General features: G+C 40.3%; 1 protein-coding gene across 2 annotated transcripts; it reads right to left on the reverse strand.

Moving 5' to 3' along the window:
* Nucleotides 1-408: 408 nt before the first annotated feature.
* On the reverse strand, nt 409-9495 carry ETAA1 (ETAA1 activator of ATR kinase). 2 transcript variants are annotated; one of them, XM_074817275.1, is made up of 7 exons: nt 9214-9495; nt 8107-8244; nt 7766-7842; nt 6078-6196; nt 3950-5753; nt 3619-3730; nt 409-1708 (listed from the first exon to the last, which is right to left on the reverse strand). In XM_074817275.1, the coding sequence occupies exons 1-7, from the start codon at nt 9467-9469 to the stop codon at nt 1593-1595; spliced, it is 2622 nt and encodes an 873-aa protein (XP_074673376.1). In that variant the 5' UTR covers nt 9470-9495; the 3' UTR covers nt 409-1592. The 2 variants fall into 2 exon arrangements, with proteins under 2 accessions (XP_074673376.1, XP_074673375.1); XM_074817274.1 differs by having other exon boundaries at nt 3619-5753.
* Nucleotides 9496-18015: the final 8520 nt, after the last annotated feature.

Consider the following 18015-nt stretch of genomic DNA (forward strand, 5'->3'; position numbering starts at 1 on the left):
CATATATTGCACAACAGCTAAAGGACAGGGAGCTGCAGGCACAAGTTGTAAGTAATGCTTATTGGGCACCAGATAGGGGGTATCTTTGGTGGACTTGGGGATTTGATTTCATAAGCAACTAGCACCAAGAATGGTGGTTAATACAAAAGCAAATTCACTAGATTGAAAACCAGTCTAGTTAAGTATTTGAGGACTCCGCTGCAGATGGTTGTGTGTAGAAGCACTTCTACCAAGGATTTCTAGTTTAAATGGATCAAAGGAAGCACTTTGTCACCACTACAGGTAGAAAACTGAGGCATGGCGTAATTGGGTAGATTACCAAGAGAGAACCTTCAGGTAAAGTCCATATGGAATTACATTTCACTCCCTTTTACCAGTTTCTGTAGTACAGTATTTTCCAGAACAGACTAGAAAAACGTAAAAAAGTTTAATGATGATTTACAAATATACAATACTTACATTTTTAGGAGTTAGAAAAACGGCACATACTACAGAAACCAAAAGCTTCCTCTAACCTTTGATACATTTCAAAATTATTTATTTACAAAGAAAAATTACAGTCACTTTTCATAGTGTCACATGTTTACATATAAGCATTTCCCAGTTGAAAAATATCTTGCAGCTTACCCACAGGCAGTTTTTGCAGTTTGAGCTCTGCACCCATCTATCACATCAAAAATTCTATCAGCCCCTGTTAAGCTGACATGACATTGCATTTTTATGTTTTAACAGCCTTTAGTTTGAAAAATATGTACAACCCATAAGGCTAAACTGATTCATATTGTTGAGATTTCAGCTGGTGTATTTTATATTGCTCATGGTTTGGTAAAATGACATAGGCTACTTTTTTAATTAGCTCAGTAACACATGTTTAGAAAAAGGTGGTCCAATTTTGTTAGCTAGGGTATTTCCAACTCTTCATGAAGGGAATTTAAAAAAAATAAAAAATAAATATAAAATGTCCTTTCCAGGATGCCTTTTCACCTTATGAAACTTTGTATTAAATTCTTCCTTCACTACCTACAGTTCTTACCTAAGGTAACGGAGACAAACTGAGCACACTTTCCCAATCCTGTTCATTTCCATTAGTTTTCTGACGTTGGACGTTTTCTATTTTGTCCTTTCTTTAAACCAAAACTTAAAAACTTTCTTCTACCTGAGAGCAAACATTAGTATTTCTTAGTCTGTGTGTACTTGAGAGTCTTTTTATAGATTAAAATACTTGCAATAAGAGAAATACAGCCAAAACACATACAGTCTGGTTTTGACATCTTCTACTTAAGCGTGTGTACAAGCACTTCCATGCTCTGATGATTTTCAGACTATACAATTTCAACACTTAACACTATGTGAGCTCAGTACAATCTTCACTGTGTTGAAGGTAGTTTGGGACTACACATTTACAACTGGTAGTTTTTAATTAAGACTAAATACCACCAGAGTATTAGTTCTGATTCAGGCCAAGATTTTTTAAATTGAGAAACAGAAAAAGCTTGCCACCAGCAGCTGTGAACAGAGTTTAAAAAGTGTCTTCCAGCATTACGATATTTCCATCCCAAAAACTTACTCCATACACAAAATAAACTCCAAATTCAAGTGTCTTTAAAGAATGCCTGCATTCTGGATTTTCTTCGTGCAAGAGCTTCCTGTTTTTTTCTTTCAATCTCTTCTTGAGAGCATTTTCTATTTTTTTGTTCCACCACAGACACTGTAAATAAAAAACATGTATTAGGAGCCTTCAAGTTTGTTCAATATGTATTTTAACTTATCTGTTTTCAGTGTTTGAAGATCTATGGCAAGAGCACACTATTCTGACATACCAGGCACCCAAGTTAAAAATGGCTCATCTATCCTGTCCCCAAGGCAGGAAGGGGAATAAGATGCATGACCTTTGTAGTGCCTCTGATTACTACCTCCCAGTGAAAATACTGGGATGCAGACATTTGCTTCAAGGAAATGTTACTTGGCTGCCCTTCAAGTGAACCTTGTGACATCAGGAGTCAACATAGGAGATGGTGATGGGTTAAGAAAATTAAGGCTATCAGAGTGAAAAGGGCTCTACAATTTAGTAAGTCAAGCAGAGATATGGGCATGGAGATGGTATAGACACAGGGGTCAGATACAGTACAGGTGTCACACAAATAAAACCAGAAAGGTTGAAAAAAGGTCAAAAGTGGCAATAAAAATTGGCAAAGGAGACAAGAACATGATAGCTAAGCGTAATACTTTATATGTTGTGTTACGGAACTATAAATTCCCATACAATAAAATCCTGACCTCACTGGAACCAACAGGAGCACTCCCTGCACATGTCAAGAATTTTACAGTTTTATACACCAATTTCCAATTAATGAATTTTTAATAAGTAGTCTTTCAAACTGGATAAATAAAATAAAGGGTCTCTCTGCTTCTAAAAAAAAAAAGGGGTCCATGAAAAATTACATATTATTTTTTGAAAGGATCATTTAATGTCCATCTTTTTGTTACAGCAGTGTCCTTTCACCAAAAATTTAAGATGAGGACAGTTGTTGTTTATCTGTAAAGAAAATCTATGCTATTCTTTTTCATTCCTTTATTCTCTAGAACATTCCACAGAATGATGAGCTACCTGTCCCCTCCCTTCCACCTTAACATCCAAAATTGATATTTTCCATTTATCTGCTTCTTTGCTGCGGAAGAAACACAGATAAAATACTGATTCTTCAAATAATGCTGGCTGATAGTTTGCAGGAATTAATGTGTTGGTGTTTTGGTAACAGTGCTTCCTGAAAACTGAGATTGATACAGTACACTCTAAATGCACATTTTATCAAAATTAACGTTGATTAAAACTTGAGCCACGACATCAAGTAAAAACAAGACGGACTGGCACTTGCTGGTTCTGCACTTCCCTAGCAAGTAACACCAGTGCATCGAATATAACAGACTGTCGCTTGATGATGGAAAAGTGACTGACCTCCCCTCTAGATGAAAGGAAATGTTAGTGTTTAGACTGATAACACAAGACTATTTCACTGGCAATTTTAGCCACAGAGCAAACAACAATACAGGCCAAGGTTTCAGAAACGTTGAGTGATCTGAGGTTCCAATTTCCAGGTGTACAATAATAAAAAGAAATTGGCATTCTGTATCTCCTGCTGCCTTCTTTCCCTGCCCCACCATTAACTGGGGTTTTTACAAATCATGGCTAAATAATTTTTAATTTTTTTCAAAATGAACACCAAATTAAAACACAGATTCACACTACAGTATTTACTACGTATCAAAATAGTAGTTTTTAAGTAACAATTTAAGAATATGGTATGCTGAGTGCTACCATCAGCCTATCCTTATCACAGTGATTCTGAGTGTCTATGGAGAGAGAGGGTGACGTAGTCAAAGAAGTGGAATGAAAATGGGAAAGAGAAGTCCTTAACTACAGAAATTCCTAAGATGTGTCACTACAATTTTATTTTGGAGAAAATAACCTCCAAATTCTCATTAGAACATTTACTAATGCCTAAACTGAATGAATATTGAAGCTTACTGTAAGTTGCAACACAGTATAAATTTCTCTGACATCCTGATTACAGTAAGAAAACAAACACAGTCTAACAGTGATACAGTAAAGACAAATACCTGATGTAGGCAGCGCAAAAGACTCTGAAAGGTGCCTCTTGAAAGGTGGTTTCTTATTGTCAAGCTTGCTGTGCAAAGTCACATTCACATGATTCTTGCTTCCTTCCAAACCCTGCAGAGTAATTCCAATGCCAGAATGACTCCCTGGATTTTCAGACCCTACATGAACAGCACCCTGAGAATTGTTAGTCTTTCGGAACTTAAACTTTGAAGGCATAGCTGATGTTTTCTTACCAGAACTGTTATTTGACATCTTTCCCATATTATACAAAAGATCTGGGCTGTCTGGTATTTTGTTACTAAAAACATTTACTGCGTTAACAGGACTTACTTCAGAACCAGTCTCTCCTGCCGGCACAGAATTTGACCTGTACCATTTTCCCGAAACAGTCTTTGTAGCATCTTCAGAAGCAGCTTGATGACAGTTTTTAGACAGTGTGTATTTACACTCCATGGAAGTACCCGAGATCACAGTTAGAGGACTTGAGACATTTTTACAGTTCACGATGTGACCTGTTGTGGCCAGCCCTCGTGTAATCTTTGAGGAAGTCCTACAAGAATCATTCAGTGAGAAAGCATCCTGTTTTGCACTTGGTTTTTGTGCCAAGAGGAGATCAGGTAGTCCTTGCTTAGATGGTGGGAAGCTGTTATCAGCATTTGATCTGGAATTAATACTGGCTCCTTGGATAGTTTTAGCTCTTTCATTTCCTTGTTTAACATCCTGGCTCTGAGTCTGCTTTTCTATATCATCACACACCTGATACAACAATTCATCATCCTCACAGTTTGCATCCCAAAGACTATCGGATTCACAAAACATATCTAATATCTCATCAGAGAATTTTGGTTCATTACAGTCATCAAATGACAGAGGACGTTTCTTTAGTATTTCAACTTGATTTAAGTGACCTGTATTAGCCTGGTTAACCACTTTAGTTAGATCATTAGGTTTCATATTGGTAGAAACACTGGATGATTGACAGAAAATATTGTGTGTGTTATCCCCAGGTTTTCCAGTCCACTGTCTATGAGGATTAGATCTTGAAGGAAAAATAGGAAGAGGGTCACTTTTATGCTGAATAGCTTCATTTCCATTCTTCACTTCAGATTGTGTTGAAACAGGAATATAGTTCAAATCACTGTTTTGAGCACTTTTCCAAACAGAATTTATTTTATCTGGCTTGACATCACATTTGCCATGAAAGGCCATGGTCTCTGTCTTTGAGTTCTGTGTCTTATATGGCTTTTGTAAAGAAAGAGATTTTACAACATTTCGTGTGTTTTTACTAGAATGTTTCAAAGGTGAAAACTGCAAACTGTTAGATTTGTGAACACTCCCCAAACAAGTTACTGAATTGCAACTACTTCCTTCCTTTGTTCTGCTAGCATCACTGAAACCGTGCACAGATGGATTTGCAGGAATTGGTGCTTCTTCTGTACTTATCAATTCAGGATTTTGGGTTATTTGCATCACAAAAGAGTCATCTGCCAAAAAGTCTGTATCCCAGTCATCAAAGTCATCATTAACTACTCCAGCATGCTTATTGGAGACCACCGATTGCGTCTTCAAAGAAGAAGGATTTTTTTTTGTCAAAGTGTGAGTATCAGGTTTTGGAAAAGTCTGGTTCACATTTCCCAGTGAACACGAAGTATCTTTTTGATATGTCTCTGAATTACATTGTTGCATGTCTTTAATTTGCTCAGGAAGTCGTTCCTCCTCCAAGGTGCTTTTATTTTCATGGAAACTGTCATTTAAACCTGATAGTCCTTGGCTCAACTGTCCACTACACTTCTGGGTAGAGCAGTCAAAAAGAGCATGAAGGGCTATTTCAGCCTCAAGGTCTATAGACTTTTGACTGCTGGATTGACAGGGCTCTGCAGCAGGGATGCCAGTGCTCTGGCCAATTGGTTTCAGGGACAGAGCAGTATCTGTTTCAGAAACTTCACCAAGGAGTGATTTCAGGTTCTTCGTATTTACTTCATCTTCAGAATTATTTAAAGACTCTGAGGCGGTCTGGATGAAGTCATGACCAAGCTTCTCTTGTTCCTGAACAGCATCTAGCTCTACTAGATTTTTATCAAATTCCTTAGCCAATTTCATGAGTTCCTCTTCAGGATTTTTTATTTTAAGGTCCCTAGATTAAAAAAAAAAATAATACAGAAGTCAGACCTACTGAGAAAGTTTAGCCGAGCTCAATAACACAATATGAGCTCTTCATTCTCTAGTTTAACACCTACAGAGAATATGACTGAATCCCACCGCTTTCAGTGTGCAGTCAGCATGCAATCTTTTTGATAATTCCCAAGAAATACTCCATTAAGAAGAGATAACAAGCCCAAAGTTAAAAGCACTCCGTATGCTAATGTACAATTACATGCTTCACTATACATAAAGGAACAGCACATATGCTTTTTCATGAAAGCCCAGCTGTGATGGGCAAGACAAAACTCTAACTTACCTTGTACAACTTAACTTTGTCCTAGCTCGCACTTTTACTGCTCCAGGTGTACAGGGAATAGCATCCTCACCAATCCATGTCCCTAAAAGGGAGCCTTCATTACAGGCTGCTTTTTCATCCTGAATGATTAGATTTATAATGCTTAGCAATCTGATTTCAGATAAAGATGGGACTAGACACACACCTTGTATTAAAGTTACTAAACCAACTAAGCTGGATCAAATCTGTTGAAAGACACGGATAGGAGCTAAACCAATACAAGCTAAGTGAGATAACTGCAACATTGTCTCCTGATAGTTGTATCACTTTAATTATATCAATTTAAAACAGGAACTTCAATTAAAATAACTGAATTTTATATCGGTGCTCAAATCTAATACTCTATTTACTTCAGGTTTACACATAATCTGCAATATTCACATTACAATCTGTGATCTAGTTTAGTATACTACTAAGGAGCTAGCCAAGATGTACTGCCTTTATCCACTTAAAGCAGCATTAACAGATCAGAGAATCTGCAAATCATATTCTGTATGCTTCCAGGAAAAAACTGAACTCTTCCATTACAATTCATTTACACAAGGAGCCTGTAAACAGAAATAAGAGAAGTTTAAAAACTAAATGAAGTTGTTTCGGAGCTTCAAAGTTCAGGCTTGGATGTGAATTCTGAAACCGAAGAGATACACTACTGCAGTGGTAAATTGTCTAGAGGGCCAGAGCCATGGGATGGGGGAAATTACTGCATGTAAGCCAGCAAAAGTAATTTGAACTTTACTAAGTACCGGGGTAGTTTTAGGTAGGTTTTCTTTTTCTTTGTAATTTTTTTTTTTTTTTAAGAAAAACCCACGAGCAACAGATAGTTGCAAATCCCTGTATTATTTACGACAGGGCTGTAATCATTTAAAAAGAAGGAAGTGGCATCCCTTATCAATGATTTTCTAATTCTTAAGTATAATTTGTCACAAATATGCCAAACAGTGAATACATTTTAAATGGCTCTGTCAAATAAGCAGGCATATTTTGCCAGCTAAATACTACAGAACTGTTTTAGGCATGACATGTTCTCTTGCACTTAATAAAAATCAATCAATAAGCCAGCACTCTTATTTTCACTTTCCAGGCTGTGGACATCAGGTTCACAGCAAGAGGGAGACACCAAAAGCATAGATCTTAGGATAAAAAGGAAAATTATTTACAATAACAAAGCAATGTTACTATGTTTATATTATTGTGGAGTTTCTCTCTCATCTGAGCTTTGTGCTTGTACTTCAGCAGTCATCCAAGACCATTCAAAATGCTTAACAACAACTGCCAAGTAAATCCAGTATGTGAAGAAACTCTTACCTTTAACAGATGAGTGATTAGGGATAAATAAACACAACAGTATTCCTAAGTCCAGGGCAATAACTTGTATTCTGAACGTAAAACTTTCTAAAATGGAGCTGCTGCAAGTCCACTTTCTTAATATCTCCCTTTTTACAGCATCTGTGACTCATAAGAGCAACCAGTCAAATGCTATGCTCATGATTTTAATTCAATCCAGTTTTATGAACATGTTAGTAGGTTTCTACACACCCAATTCTTACCATGAGACTACTGTAACTAAAAGTAGGACTTCACTAAAGCTGTAGCACTATTTTGTTTGATTACTGCAGATGCAGAGCATTGTTTTAGAAAGTAACAATTACCTGAGGTGCAATACGATTAACAATTTCTGAAATTTCTACTGCGCATCTACTGGTAGACTGTTTGGTTTTTCCATTGCCTATGAAAACAAACAAGAATCCTTCTTAAAAACTGCAAAACAATTCAATTTATAAAGTGCAGTATATTTCGAATAATTCAAATATAGGTGTTGGAATGAGAGCCCGATTCAGCACTATATTAAAGAATTTATGGGGTTTTAATAAAAATAAACCCAAACAACCTAACCATGAGAACATGAAGGGACCTTTTTTCCCCCGAAATTTTTGTAACTTTTAGTACACTCCCACTGCATGTCTTAATATTACCTAGTCGTTAATATTACCTAGTCTGTGTGCAATTGGTGAATGAGGATCCCAAAAGATTTCTTGCTGTATATCGGTGTCATTAACAGGAGAGCTGAAAGTAGGTATTCGGGATTTCCTACTCAACGATCTCTTTGGTGTTTTATGTAAACATGACTCTGTGTAAACAGAAAGATGATCCTTATTAAAAAAAAAAAAATAAAAGGCCAAAATAACTTCAAACATACAACAGGACAAAGCACAAAGAAGATGGTTTAGGAACTTTCAGAATAAAAATAAAGTTCACTCATCCACATTCCTTTACTTGAAACAGGAGTATTGTTCACAACTATACGTTTAATGCAGAACATGACTCTGTTTGCCAGTTACATCACCACAGAGATAACAGAGCATCACATGACACTGACAGCTATGTGCTCACTATCTGGTAAGGATGCGAACTATCAATCCTCCTACATGAGGGAACATTGACTCCAGCTTACGTTAAGAGAAAACTATGTATACCTGTGTGGGAGAATATTTTGTATTCTTGCTTGCTGTGTCTTTGACCCAGTCTGATTTGGGTCACAAATTTAATGGGCCACCAAACAGTTCTGGGTCACAACCTACCTTTGTCTCTACTTCCTCCACTGGGCCTTTTCAGCTAGGCCTGTTAAAAGCAGGAATACAGCTATTCAAAACCAGCTAGCAGCTGTCTCGGATCAGTAGGTGAACTGAACACACTATGTGAAGCTCCACTAGTCACCCCTGCCTTTTAGAAATGACGTTGCAGATGTGGAAGCCTACGGACATAATTTTAAAAGATGTAATTACTACGGTGAGAAGCATCTCAGGAGATGCTTGGCACTTAAGCGCTTAGCACGGCTGGGCTTTATCCTCTCCTCGAGTAGATTAGCGTCCTCAGTCTGTTCTGAGTATCTGCCGCAGGAAGATGCTCTTCATCACTCCTTGACAAGAAGAGCCCCTTCCCGCCGCACACGGACGGGGGAGGGCGGGGGATTGCACTGCACCGGCCCGCTCCTCATGGGCAGGCCGCGCCTCGCCCGCGGCTCCAGGGGTGGCGGCCAGGGCAGGGCCGGGCCGGGCCCCCGCCGGCGCGGGGCCCCCAGGGGCCGCTCCCGCCGTACCTGCAGCGCCGCGCACCGCCGCCTCCCGCGACGGTGACGGCCGGGGCGCCCGCGGCGCCTCCCCCGCGGGCAGGCCTCGGCCTGCGCCACCTTCCGCGCCGCCGGCCTCCGCCTCCTCCGCCTCCTCCTCCTCCGCGGGGGGCTCCGCCGGCCGCCGCCGGGTGAGCTGCTCCTCGCCGCCGCCGCTGCCGCCGCCGCTCCGCCTCCTCAGGGCGGCGGGCCTGAGGCAGAGCCCCTTCCGCCGGCTACCGGGCATGGCGCGCGCTGCGGCGGCGCCGCATCCACCCCGCTGCCGCCGGCGCCGCCATTTTGCCGGGGAACCCGCCGCGCCACCGCCGATTGGCCACCGCCGCGCCGCCGAGAGCGGCCATTGGCCCCGCGCGGCGGGGGCGGGACGGCGGACGCGGCAGGGAACTGCCGCGGGCCGGCAGCTCGCGCCGCGCGCCTCTGGCCCCGCCCCTTCTCGCCGAGAGGCGCCTTCCCTCGCCAGCGCGGGCCCCGCGACGGCCGGTTCTGCCTCCGCGGGCAGCCCTCGGCCGTGCGCGCTCACAACCTGCGGCCCAGTAGCTTAGTGAAAGAAAAGCTAAGTCCGCTGCTGCTAGGGGGGCTGGGTGTGCCCTCCGGCCATCGGCCTGGCCTGAGGTGGCCTCGTACCCTCGATTCGCCTGTGGCTCCTAACCCCGTGCTGGATGCCGCCGTCCAGCCAGCCCTGTGGCGGTCCAGGTCTCTGCTGAGGTCCTCAGGGCCCAGAAGAGGCGTGTGCGGTGAGTGTCCTTAAAACAAGCCCAGACAGGCATAAACCGTTTCAGCCCACCATGGGAATTGGGGCTGGCAAAGAGAGACTTACAGAAGCCAGATTTGGTAGGTCGGAAATTAATGTGAGGTTCCTGAGGGACTGTGATATTGCATCATAATTTAAAACAATATAAATGCAAACACATCTATGAATTACATCATAAGGTGGATATTTCCTCCCTGAGCCACTAAAAGTAAATGCATAAACATACCTACCAACACCAAGGTCAAGGAGAGAACTTTTATAGGTCAAGGAGTGAACTACTTGTATATTGGTTGCCTGCCTGGTTCTCATTTAATAGATTTGGAGTACTTTGGGATCACACTTCATTTATAAGATGTGAGCAGTGGATTTCAGTCTAGGATCGGGAGTATGAGAAGTTTTAAAGTCACCAAAGAGTGATTCCCTGAGCTGTGAAACCTTTTCTTTCCACCTGAGGCCTCAGGCAAACAATATGCTTTTTCACTTCTCCATTCTCATGAGTGTAAGTAAAGCCAGTAGAAGACTTTTTAACAAGGAGAAAATGAAGTACTATGTATTAAACAGAGAAACTGTGTTACATACGTCCTTAAAGTATCACAGCTGATCACAGAAAATTGTGGCATTTGAATAACCAACTTGCATGCCTATCAAATATAAATCAGAGACAGGACTGAAAAAATGGGTCAAGAATTAGGCTCCAAAATCCATCGTAGACATCCGAATATGGCTGCTGCCTTGTAATCATACTGACATGGGTAGATCTGTGCATCCGTACAAAGTGTGGTGAAGTTAGGCGTGACATTTTTGACTGCTGGCTTGCAATATTAAAAGCTGTAATGCATCATGCAGTTACAGAAATGGTTACCTGGACTCTTTACACCATAGGCACAATGTAGATTACTTGCTTATTGTTTCCAGTTAAAATGGATACTGAGAAGAAAGTAGTGGTAGATAAAACCTGAGGAATAACAAAACGTTGAAATCAACACACTTACTAGAAAGTGCTACTGAAATCTTGATGTCTCCTACCACTTTCTAGTGACCTCTTAGCAGCTGGGTACTGTAAAGTGGTCTGCTTTCATACTTCTGCATGTTAACAAGCATAGTCTGAAATACTGTCATCAATAATTAAAATTAAGTGACATCTGTCATATTCACTGAGTGCTGTGAATTTTGCAGTGCCTTCTTTGATTTCTTCCTTTCTCCGATCTCATTGTTCCTTAACCTCATTCATAAAATGTGAATATTTGCCACAGGTCTTTCACACGTTAATGAGGTTTTACACTTACAGTAAAAAAAGCATATTTAACATGTATCTAGTTCTGTATCTAATTCAAGCATATGCAAAGTTGCGTTACCAAAAGTTGGCAAAAAAAAAAAAATAAATTGCACATACAGAAAAGCTGAACAGGTTCATGATGGAACACTCCCCCTCCACACTTTCCTAATGAATAAAAGTGTGTGTATCTCATTGCAGCTTAAGAACTTAGCTCTGAGCTGAGTCTGTTTATTAAGTTAAGAAATGTAGTGGTAGAAGTCTGTGATGTTGAAGGGTTTCTCTGTGGAGCTGTAGCCTCAAGGAGGAGGGAGTTTGAGTTCCCTTGTCATGGTACAAGCAGCTGGATCAATGGCTAATTGTGGTGAGGCTGCGTTCCAGGGACTCGCAGCAAACTCCTGGTGCTGCAGTTGTGAGTCCTACTTTCAAATCAAGAGGGATAAATAATGGAGGAGATTGAATGAATAATAAAGTTAGTTTAGTTTTTAATAGTACTATAAACTGCCTGAGAACTCTTCACTGTATTTTACGAGACAAGGATCTAAAATGAAATGAAATAAATGTGGAAGATCTGAGAAGTTTCCTAAGAATTTCTTGTCAGTGTAATGAGAGCATTGGAAATGAGAGTGAAAAAAAGGCTCCATTTTAAAGTCCTTTTAGCACAGAGCTTTAAAATGAGCATTTTTATTTTGGAAAGAGAATGTATCATTAGGTTTTTCAAAATATCTAACATCGCATCAATGTAACTAACAAAGAAAAGTGACTTTATATTATAGTTCATCTTTCATTCTTGTTAGGGCTGGAAAAAAGGGAGAATCAATAATAGTGATTTCTATGAAAATACCAAGATTTGTGAGAGGACAGAAGTTATTATAAATAATGAGATTAATTTGACAAATACTGCCTTTTTCCAGAATGTTTTTAAATGCTCTGTGACATTTTCAAAGTGAGCTATCTTGGGTTTTTTTGTTCCCAAACTACATTTTAATTTCAAAATTGATTTCTTTTTAAGCACTGGAAAAGAAGTAAACAAAACACACACACGTGCTCATAATTTATGTCCAATGAAAACATGCGTGTGTGCATTTTGATCACATGAGACCAGGTGAAAAGGCAAATTTTCCAAGCCATATGTTCCTTGGATATTTTGTTTTTAAAAATGGTGTGGGCACAAACTCTACAACTCAGTGCAATTATATGGTACTTTAAACATAAACATGTTTTCTCCTAGGGAAGGAACAGTTAAATAAAGAGGGTATGTATGTGGGTAGCCACCTGTGCTATGTACCTAAGGAAATTTGATAAACAGGTCACAGTCTCTCCTCTGCTTTTGCAATTAGACTTCTGGCAAGGCAGTCATCAAGAAAAGCCATAGGCTTTCTAAACCTGTGAGAACCTGTATGTTTCTTTGGTTGTGTACAAAAGCAAATGTTAGCGAAAGCAAAATATAAGGTCATAGCACCACTGTATTCCATCTACAGCACTGCAGAAGTCCTCAGGAAATTTCAGTGGTCCCGAGAACAAGAGTCTCTGGCCACACTCCCTTGCATGGTGCAGACTGCCCTCAACCTTGTCGTCTGTTTTTGCGGAGCGTGGCTCAGCGACGTGCGGAGGGGCACTGAGAGAGGTAACTTAATGTGCCTGGTACCTTCTAGCCAGCTTTGCCCGTTCAGAGCCAGCTTGGACGTTTCTCTGCAGCGCTGCCTCGTGCCGCATAGGCATACGCAGCTATGTCTGGCTTCACATCTGTCAAAAGGAGATAATAGTACTTACTGCAGCGCAGGTTGTCCTGGGGATAACCACGGAGCCATTGGATACGGCGGTGAGGGGAACCATATAAACAGAGAAGTGAATTTAGATGCTTAATGTAAGATGCATTTATAAATACAACCCTGTGGACCCAAACAAAAATAAACTAAGACACCGGTATAAAACTTAGCTATGAAAGTAGAATATTCTAGCCACAGTTTTCTGCCTTTTTCCCCCCCAGAAATCCTACTTGTCCATATATTCTCTTAAGAAGCCTTGGAGTGTTTACTAAAACAGAGCACTACATGATAGCAGATAGTTTATGCAAGTTAACAGCAAGAGATATGTGTTGTGTTGCCTTCTTTGGGACCTCAGGAAAAACTGAGAGGGTGTCTGAAATGTTAACTTAATGGACAATAATTTTTTCCATCCATAGGGGAACACAGGCATCGTGCGTGTATTTTTGCTTTTATTAATAGCATTTTGATAGCACAGTTATAAAGCTTGTCCTTGGCTTGCCTTGAAATATCATACTGACTTCACTTATTATAGAATGTAACTTTAATTTTCCAAGGTGAAATGTTCGCAGAGCAGAAACTGGTGAGGAAAATATGGCCAAAACAGTTACATATACCTTTATTTTTAAAGTGCTGTCCAGAAGGGTTTGCAGCAATTTTTGCTGATGCATAAATTGACCTAGACAGTAAATGATACATGACCTTAAAAATATCTGAAGTAGCCTTGCTTGAGAATTTTTAGTAGAGAGTTATTAAATGTCAGAGTAATTTACACAAGCATAGCCTAGTTTATGCTTTTGCATTCTCTTTCCCTCTTTCTCTCCACCATGCCAGCCGAGAACCATAGAAGCTTCAAAAATATTTTACATATATCTCTTTTTTTTTTTCTTATCATAGAGGTTCATCTTATTTTATTTATCACAGTCAGAAAATCTCATCAAATGTGAGACTACAATGTAGCTCACAAAGGCCTGATCCAGCAGAGCACTTAAGTACCTGCATAACTTCATCATGATGACATTTTCCATTGCTCATTAACTGGCATTTAAAAGAAATTTTCCATTGCTTGGTGTCTGGGCACTTAGAGGAAATTATCAGCCAAAATGGGTGAGCCATTTAGAAGAATTAGGTCAGGCAGTGAACAGGCTACAAGTCGCAGAGGTCTGTAGGGAGCCCTGGAGGTTCAGGCCCCTTGCAGAAAGCTGGAGATAGCCACTGGGAGGGCCTTCTAGTACATATTTATCATAATGTAGGCTTAATTCCACAGCTGCTCTCCAGTGCTTAGGGTGAACTGCACTGAGGAGATGAATTATGGTTGTGCAAGACTGTGGAGACTGCTGTTTGTAGAACTTACGCCTTAAATCTTAGCCGGGCCAGTTAGCTTCAGTGCACTGCTGCCTGGAGGCAGCTCAACAGCTGCTGCTTCTTCTGGAACAGGTACAATAATCTGGGCATCTCTGCCTTGTGCTGGCTCACACTGCATACCTTGCACCGAGGAATGACCAGGAGGAGTCTTGAGGCAGACATCCCCCATCCACTCACCTATTTGCTGCGTGTGGCCTTGCTGCCAAGGACCTTTCAGAGCTTTTCACTATTTTTCACTCGTGTCCATACTGTCATTGTTTGCTGTACCAAGGAGGACATGCATCGTGGGTGATCCTCCCAGCTGAGACACACCCTCTGCTACCTTATTGTTTATACATGAAGAGAAGATATAAATAAGGGCAGGATCAAAAACTGTTCATAGAAATTACAGCAGCACAGTTTTCTTCTCTCTTCCTTTTTTTAAAATCTGTTGATCCTGCTGTATTACAGCTCCAGGCTATCAAGGAGTGAGAAATAGGTTTTCTGTTCTGCTCTCTTAGTTTCTGGAATTTTTTTTATCCCTTATAGGAAAACAAGTTAGAGGGTTCTTTAAAGAACAGGAAAGAATAGGTTTCCAGCTTGTTTGGAAAGCCTGACAAATATTAATCTACTATATATCCTGTAGATGATTTCTTTCATCAGTGACAAAAACTGACCTGTATTTGAGCCCTTGACTTGCTAAAACTCTCACATGCTACAGTGTAAATCAATGAAGTATTTTGTCAGCTACCAAGCACAAAGCAGTGGATGGCCAGAGAAGACAGCTTTTTGATCAAGCATTCTGGAGAAGAAAGTAGGCACCGCTTATTTATTTAAAGTAGGCTTAGCTTTTGATTGATACATCTGTTCCAGGAGAATGTTTAGCCTGCAGTCCTAAAGAGCTTACTAAAGAATCAGTGATCAAACTAGTATGAAATTCTCCAAATGCAGTCATTCTCCATTTTTCTCCAACATACTCGGCGATTTCTGGATAGACTATTTTTATGTCAAGTGTTCATAGCTTGCAGTTGAAAAAACAATTTCTGTTACCAAAGTGCTTTTTTTTGAGGCTTTCGTTTTATAAATTCTATACATTATCCTTTGAGCCTGTATCCCATTAACTATAAGCCACAGTTTACATGGAAATGCATAACAATGAAGTCTCTCTGTTCCATGTGCGTGTGTGACTCTCATTATGCAGCATATATTGCTGCTAGATTTAATGTTGGGGTGATTGGAAGTTACTCTCTTCTAACAGCAGTTTTGTCATCTCTGCACAATGATCTAAAGTCTCTGACCAGGACCTGCTGCCCGCATTATAGGACCGCTGCCCTGTGTGACTTAACTGCCATTACTGGTTGTTTCAGTGACAAGACCAAGCTTGGAGCGGAGATGGAGGTTTGGCCTCAGGTCGTGGAGCCCTAGTTTCAGGAATGAAGCAAGAGAAAAATTATGTTTGCGATGCCTCACTTGTTTTCTGGTGGCACCATTTCTTTCCCTGAAATGGTTGGTTCTGGCACCTTCCTCAAGCAGGACTGAGTTCTGGGCCCAGGGTCCCTTCCAGCTTTATATGCTGTGGCCTGATGGTCCTAATTCATAGAGTGAGCAAACAAGTGCCCAGATAAGAATTAGACACCCTTTTGATTATTAATTTTTTCATTTATTTTCAGATGGCTTTTCCTTTTGTCGTATTGTTCACACATAATGCGTCTGACTCTTCCTATGTCACACTACATCTTCGCAGTAATTTTCTGCAGTGTTCTGTCCCTCTGGATTTTACAGCAGTGGATCAGAAAGGAAGTGCAAGCCCTAGCAGAAATAATAAATCCACTGCAGGTCTTGAAGGTACTAATTTCTGCAAAACAAAATACTGCCTCAATTCTGTTATGGGCTAGAAGGGGTGATCAAAGTGAAATACATTCATTGTGGAATTGGTTTGCAAAGCCTGCTTCTAAACCATTACACACTCTTTCTAGATTTCTTTTTTTCCCCACAAAAGTAAATAATGCAGTCATGTCCAGCCTGGCCTGTAGCACTGAGTCCCGTGCAGCTCTTGGGAAGTTCAAGGATTGCTCTCAAACCAGGCCTGTGTCATGAGATGGGCAGGGAAGCTGTGTTGGCCTGGCAGAGGGGTCACTGGATAACAAGAATCTGGATAACACGTAGGAGGCCTGTGAGGGGCTGCAAAATGTGGTACTTGTGGGTTGTGCTGGGAAACCATCCATATAGTTGCTGCTCTGGAGGGCTGGGAGTCATGGTTGTCTCCCAGCTGCCAAATCACTTGGAGCACTCGAACGTCTGTGGCATATGTCCTGTGGCTCCAACCGGAAGGTCGGGGTGGTTGGTCATCGCTGGAGTAATCTGACATTTGAAAAAATATTTTAGGAACTGTCCTATAATTACAGATATTTCTAATCTATGCAATCTATCTAATTAGGTTCAACCATGCCCAATTCCTTGTCTGATTGCCCGAGCCTTTCCGCTTAACCAGTCAGGTTTATTCAATAAGGTGTCCTATAATGTTATTTCCTTCCTTGAGAGTGTATGTTATCATCCCTGATACAGACTTAAGAATCCCTCCACTTTTTTCTTATTTTAAGATCCTCTGTCTCCACAGTAAAGCCCTGTGCTTTAGTTAGGAATCACCTAGCTGAAGAGAAACCTAGGTGAGACTTTGGATCTCATTAGTTGTATTTTTAAGTACCTAGGAGAGTCTTAAAAGACACAGCAAGTATAGAGTAGGCACAGTATAGGTAGAATCCCCAGAAATTTAATACAAGTTAGTTTAAATTGTGGATCCAAATAGTTAACAAGATTAGAAATAATAAGAAATGAATACAGTTGCACAGGCGGTTGACTCACTATTACTGTCATTTCCTTTTGGCTTTGGTCATGGGGATAACAAGGTAAGAAAAACTGTTTGTTTCCTTTTATTGATTGGTTTGATATTTGAAATAAAGATGATCTTTTTTTGTCTGAACAAGTCTTTTGTAAGTTAATATTATGTTAATTAGAATGGATGTCTTCCTGAGCCTTATTTTCTCGTTCATTTGATCTAATTAGCTGATTAATTTTTAATTGCCTACTGAGAGATCTTTACCATATTGTGATTTGTGTTTTACCTTTACATTTGGAAAACAATGGTACGCCTAAAATGACTCTAAAGTATTGTATTGAGGTATTTCTGCAAGGGATAATTGCAAATTATGATTTCTTCCTGCTTCCTAATTTTAGTGCAATCTACTTTGAGTTAGTGCTCATTAATCAGAAAGGTTTGCATAGTGTGGAGTAGTAAGAAGGTGTTTCAGTTAGGCAAGCTTCGCAGTAGAGGATCTGTGACTCGGTGATCAAATGGAAATGAAATCCATTGGTTGTGTATGAACACTGCAGTGATCGCTTCCCAACTTACAGCATTTATTCTTTTTCTCCACAATAATGTTCTGAGATTCTGAGAATGAATGTATTAATAAGCTTAGAAATAGAATATAAAGTTATAACAAGGCCAAGTGTTGATTGAAACTTATTTTCTGGTGGTAGAAAATAAATCACAGCTCTTGGCAAGTTATTTCAAATTATTTCCCGAGTGTTTAAAATTTGCACCTTATTTTTAGACTGAATTAGTCTTGCTGTAACTTCTA

The sequence above is a fragment of the Strix aluco genome, chromosome 3, assembly GCF_031877795.1.
Source record: "Strix aluco isolate bStrAlu1 chromosome 3, bStrAlu1.hap1, whole genome shotgun sequence".
NCBI lineage: Eukaryota > Metazoa > Chordata > Aves > Strigiformes > Strigidae > Strix > Strix aluco.

Excerpts from the sequence above, each read along its gene's own strand:
- ETAA1 (XM_074817274.1), bottom strand. The coding sequence starts at position 9,469 with ATGCCCGGTAGCCGGCGGAAGGGGCTCTGCCTCAGGCCCGCCGCCCTG. Across the intron at positions 8,245-9,213 it reads GGCGGTGCGCGGCGCTGCAG|AGTCATGTTTACATAAAACA; the intron begins GTACGGCGGGAG and ends CTGTTTACACAG. Across the intron at positions 7,843-8,106 it reads ACCAATTGCACACAGACTAG|GCAATGGAAAAACCAAACAG; the intron begins GTAATATTAACG and ends TTGTTTTCATAG.